Below are 6000 nucleotides of genomic sequence, written 5' to 3' on the forward strand. Positions count from 1 at the left end.
AAGAGCTGGTTTCTGCTGATTTTTCTCTTACTCATAAAGTGGGCTTGCAGAATTCTGGACTTTCTCCTGTATCTCCAATTGACTAGCCCCTGTGGCTTGGAGGACTTATCCACTGCCAGGATCTGCTGTTCTCTGAGCCCCACATATTAGTGGCATGGTTGGATGACATATGCTTGCCAGGCAGGGCCATTTAGACCACACACAGTGGTGATGCCTCAAACCACCCACAAGGCAGAAAGTAGGACTCTAAAGCTAAAGTCACTTAGCGTCTTTGTGAGGAATAGCAGAAGCAAGAAGCTGACACGAGGAAGACAGTACACTGTGCTATGTCACTTAGTGGTTAAGAGCTAGGCTTTAAGCTGGGCACATGTCGGTCTGAGTCCCAACACTTCCTAGCCGTGAGTTGCTTACTCTTCCCTTGCCTTGGGTTTCTTCATCTGTGGGACCTGAATGGTATCTCCCACACAGAAGGGTTGTATGGATCAAATAAGGCAATGAATATGGAAGGTGCTTTGAACCAAAATACTTTGTTTTTGTTTTTCAGTTAAAAAGATTTGGGAAAATGCTGTGAAGAAGAATCACTAAAGGCACACACAGTCTATTAGCTTTCTAGAGCCTTCTAGAATACACAATACATTTTTTTACTCTCAAGGAGTAGTGGTAAATCAGGTTTACCATGCCAGATGATCCCAGTGACACAAATGGAAGTACTTTCCCTTCCTCTGTGCCATGAACAAATGAGTCCTTTTCCAACCAAAACACCCAAATGAGTCCTTTCTCTGACCACATTACACTGAGAGTGAGCACAGGAAGAAGACTAATGAGCCCTTTGTTTTCACCATGCCTGTGGGATTAGCCACAAAATAGCCATTCACCCCAAAAACATATTCTTCCTACTACAAATAAGCAACATTTAATTCATGGCTCCATACAAACATTCTCCATGATTTTATATATTCTCTCTTAACCAAGCAGCAGAGAGTATGGGATTGCAATACTGGGGTTTATAAATTAATGTTAATTATAATTATTATAGCATTAATAATAATTATAATAATAACTGTAATGTTACTGTGTTTAAAATGTTGATTTATAATAATTTAATTTCATCATTTAATGTGCTAATACCTGATTTTTGGCAAGTAAAGCTTCTCCTGTATTTTAATCAATATTATTTTAATGTATCTGCCTGCACATTAAACAAGATCGAGTGTGTAATGTCACTACATGGTCCCTAGAACACAGTGAATAAACTTGTGATTTTGGTTGTCCTTGTTAATGTACAGACTAGTATACTAAATATTCTTATTTTTTAAGTATGTGAATTATAGTCAGGTCCTCAGAGTATGGATTTTTTTTTTTTTATGTTGGTCACCATAAAGTACTTCATTAGTTTTTGATGTAGTGTTCCATGATTAATTGTTTGCATATAACACCCATTGCTCATTGCAATACATCCCTCCTTAATACCCATCACCGGGCTAATCCATCCCCCCAGCCCCCTCCCCTCTGAAACCCTCAGTTTGTTTCCGGAGTCCATAGATTCTTGTCTGTTTGTATGGATAATGTCTGTTTCTGTTCTTTCTTAATGAAGACAGCCACATCAGGGAAGATTATTTTATAATGTAAAAGCATAACAATTCAAAAAATAAGACAAAACCTAAATTGGTTCCCCCATCCTTAGGATAGATATTCAAACTCCAAGCATGGGTATTTTGGTGAATGACTAATAACCACCAGATTATATTTGAGAGACTTAGGAGATAAAATATCATACAAAACAATTTTCAAATCAATTTCTTCCAAATAGCAATTTGGAGCTCTGTGCCTGCCCAGGACTAATTTACAAGTCTCAAAGGTACGGATCCAGTTTGTGGCCGAATCAACATAATAGCCAAGGCTTCTCCAGGAATATTTTTAAAGTCAACTTACCAAGGATAAATCCAAACACATTGGAATTTTAAGAGGTTTTAGGGGGTTATTGAAGGGGTTGGAGGAAAACTTTTTTTAAAACCACAGAATGTACTCATGAATATTGGCAAAAAATGGCCAGTCACTGAAGATGAAGTCTGCCTGGTAAGACGGTACCACCGGGAAGGCAGTACAGTGCGGGCATCATGGAAAACTCAGACAAAACCATGATCCATAATCAAACACTAACTCTTCAGAAAAACTATTACAGCTAATGAATATAGGGCTTTGAATATCTTCTATATGCAGACAGGAGAAGCCAATTAAAATGCCTGGGCACAAAAACACCAGGGCCACTGTTCCGCATTGAATGCACATTATCACTGATTACCAAGTTTCTGTGAAAAAACATCTAAGACGTTTTTGCTGTCTACTTACTCCCTTTCATTATGTCTGCTCACAGGGGTCAAGCAAGCACCAAAGCCATCAGGTGCTGGTAAAAATGTGTCAGTGGACTCCACCCACTCTACCAAAAAACCAGGTAAGGAATAAGATACTAACTCCCTTACTTTGCTCTTCTCTGCTACTGCAGTGTCAAATGTTGTAGCAAAAACAGCATCCTCACAGCTCTCAAAGAACCATGCCAACAGTACATGGGTACTGCTAAAGAAACATTCTAAAATATTATCTTTGGGGCGCCTGGGTGGCTCAGTTGGTTAAGCATCCAACTCTTGATTTCAGCTCAGGTCATGATCTCAGGGTGGTGAGATGGAGCCCAGCGTCGAGCGTCAGGTGTGGAGTCTGCTTAAGATTTTCTCTCCCTCTGCCCCTCCCCCACCCTGTGCATGCTCACTCTCGAGCTCCACCCCCCCCAAAAAAATTAAAATATTATCTTTGGGGAAATAAATAGTGCTCTGTGCACACATTAAATATTAACAAGAACCTCTAATGGGGTACTAATTCAAGAATCACTTTGGATAATGTTCTGAAGGGTCACAGTGGACAAATGCTGAAGAGTCACTGTGGGTTCTAGTTTTCATCATGTTCAAGTTTTGTTCTTGTGTGATTTACTATAATATCCTTTAGCCCGATAAGATTTATGTTCCTAATTTAAGACTGTGCTCTATATACTAAGCCAAAATTATGAAGCTGGTGACTTGGAAAGGTTTGTGTTGAGTAAGAATTCTATGCCATTTCAAAGGTTGCCATGAAACCTACTCTAGTGTATTAATGCTTGGGCTACAGAGCCATATTCTGTTATCACACTCACTCCCCTGCATGCACACAAGTGCACACTCGCTAGTCTCCCAAGAAGTACTTAAAATCACAGGGCATTTTCCTAGGTTGCCACTTCTACTTGAAGATTTTTTTAACCAACATATATTATGCAAAGAAAGACGTGAATTTTTAAGCTAGAACACAAGACTTAAAATTTGGGTTAAGGTGGATTGTTCTAGGCACCTCTAGCCTTGACAGCATTTGTGCAAAGTATGAAAAGATAATCTGTGCATAGTATTAAAAGGTATCTCTTCCCTCTGCCCTTTAGGCAGACTCTTTAGTAAAATGTGCCCTTCCTCTGGGTGGGCAGGCTTGCACCAGGGCTCACAGATGGGTGAGCAGAGTGCGTATTAAACTTCAGCTCCCACTCACATATCCCTTGCCAGGGCCCTTGTGCAGTGCACAACTGTTCATACTGACCCTGCTCTCCACAGGCACAGGCTGATTGCTTCTGCCACCAAGGCTGCTTTGTTGTAATCTTTTGAGAAGTTCTGAAAGCGTTTATTCAGTTATTATTTATAATAGATTTGGGTGGTGGGGTGGAACATCCACTAAAGGAGAAATTATATCCTTTAACAATTTAAAGCTAAAATGACCTAAGAAATTGTAGTCTGAAAATCAAAGGCAATGGGAGACGTGAAACTCAGAAAAACTGTTGTGCCTATAAGAGAAACTAAAGATGTTAAATTCTCTATATCTGTACAGTTTTAAAAGGCAGATAGACCTATAATTAGAGGATATTTTTCCCATATGTTAATGGACTTCATTATTCCTGGGTATATTACCAACATTAATTTAGAAGAATATCAGAATATATTACTCATAGACACTTTCCTATGGGATCTGTCCTCTGTCATCCACTTGGTACTTATCAAGTGTTATATTTTTTAAAACCTGACATGTTTACGGAGTGAATCCTTATGGCAACTTTATCTGTAATATAATCTCATAGCCGCAATCCCAGGCACTCGCCGCCCACCCTTGCCACCCAGACCTGTGCCCCCACGAAGAAAACCTTTACCACCAAATAACGTCACCGGCAAGCCAGGAAGCGCAGGTATGTCGCTCCTGTACCTTCTCGCTCCGCGATGCTCGTTTACCCAGACAGCCGCAAGCCCTTCTTGGCATGCTAGCTCAGGCGATAGACAAGTCCTTGGTGCATGGGACATGTGCCTGTGTTGGCCCCCAAAACTGGACCCTGTGAGTCCACTGGACACTGGGCTTCTATCCTGATTCTGGGTGCGTGTGGTCCCGGAAACCACCCCTGTGTATCTAGGCCAGTTCGCTTTTTAAACGTTGTGAGACAGAAGCTCACTCAGGCCTTTCAACAAGTGCATTATTTTGGATGAGGTACTGTACGTTGCCAACCTATAGGGGGTAATGGAAAATGTGATACCCCGTCGTCTCTTTACCATTATCTCCTGTAATGAAATCCTGTACATCTCACTGAAAGCTCCCCTGTTCACCAGCCTTCATGCTGGCCCCAGTATTACGGTACTAGCGGAGAGACTGCGGGCTAAAACATGAGCAGCTCTAGCCTGTGCAACAGGGCAAGAATATATATTGTAGAAGTCAACAGAACAGATGTTATATTAAGCATCTTTTTCCTTCTTCTTCAGCCATGATCCATGCCTGCTAGTTTCTCTCCACGTCAAGCCATTCCATCTCCTTGATATCTTTCCTGTAAAACACCTTCCATCTAATCCCACTGCTCCCTATGTAGTTCACCTGCTCTGCCTTTGCCTACAACAGCTGCTTTTGTCTCTTGACTTCCTTCTTGGCCACCAGACTTGCAACCTGACCATTCATCCCCTTCTCATCTCATCTTATTACTTTCCCAGTGAAAATCTTTCAGTGGGTCCTTGTCACCTAAAAACAATGTCCAAATCTATGGTATGGAAGGCCCTTCATGATCTGGCCTTTCCTGTCCTTCCACAGTCCGCTCTCACGGTACCCCAAAGTACTCTTGGCTCTCACACAACAAGTAGTCTCATGCTTCCCTGGCTTGTCTCTTCCTGCAACCTCTGCCCCAATATAGCTCTCATACCTACCTGCGGATTATTTCACTTCTTTATCGGCACAACCTCTGTGAAGACATTCCTACCCTCCCCTCACCCACCCTTCGTCTTTCCCCATAGACATTACTACTTTGTCTGCTTACTTTCTCTGTGAGCTTATCCAGTTCTTTCACAATATCTACAGTGCTTCAATATATTTGGCTCACACATCTATTTTGATCAAAGACACAAGTTTTGTTTTCTCTCCAAGCCTGTCATATAGTATAAGTGCTGAATAAATATTTATGGAATAAATAAATGGGGAACTTGCCAATGCTCCTATAAAGCCTGACTGCTTTGGCTCTCCATTACAGGAATCATTTCATCAGGCCGAGTAACTTCTCCACCCCTGAGGGCCACACTTAGGCCTACTGAAGCCCCTTCAGAGAGAACAGAGACAGATGAAAAGCAACCAACAGCTCCTGCCTCAGGAGAAGATCTTGGTGAGTATGTCAGTCACTTCACACTGGATGCTTAGCTATGAAGTGCTAAAAGATTTCAAGTTAAGGGGAAAAGAGTCTCAGTTCTGGATTATCTGTTTTATTCAATTTTATGATTAATATCAGTCCTTTGAAACTTTGAAATTATACTCATGTTTAAAGCTTTTAGAATATGGTCCTTCCCTTCAGAGACAGAGAAGAAGGTACCCAAGTTTTTTAGAGAAGTCTTCCTGAAAAGATCTAGGTTACCCAGTGTTTCTTACTAAATCAGATGTCATTATTAATCATACATATCTTGGGGTGCCTGGCTGGCT

General features: G+C 41.2%; 1 protein-coding gene across 3 annotated transcripts in view; it reads left to right on the forward strand.

Moving 5' to 3' along the window:
* ABI3BP (ABI family member 3 binding protein) overlaps positions 1-6000 on the forward strand; it is a 242073-nt gene that overhangs the window by 200631 nt on the left and 35442 nt on the right. For all 3 annotated transcript variants that reach the window (XM_081797763.1, XM_081797752.1, XM_081797759.1), the window contains 3 exons: positions 2375-2452; positions 4142-4246; positions 5561-5689. In XM_081797763.1, coding sequence (XP_081653889.1) covers positions 2375-2452; positions 4142-4246; positions 5561-5689 — 312 coding nt within the window. The remainder of the gene's footprint in view (positions 1-2374; positions 2453-4141; positions 4247-5560; positions 5690-6000) is intronic.

Source organism: Leptonychotes weddellii, chromosome 1 (assembly GCF_054177405.1).
Source record: "Leptonychotes weddellii isolate Sample4059 chromosome 1, ASM5417740v2, whole genome shotgun sequence".
Taxonomy (NCBI): domain Eukaryota; kingdom Metazoa; phylum Chordata; class Mammalia; order Carnivora; family Phocidae; genus Leptonychotes; species Leptonychotes weddellii.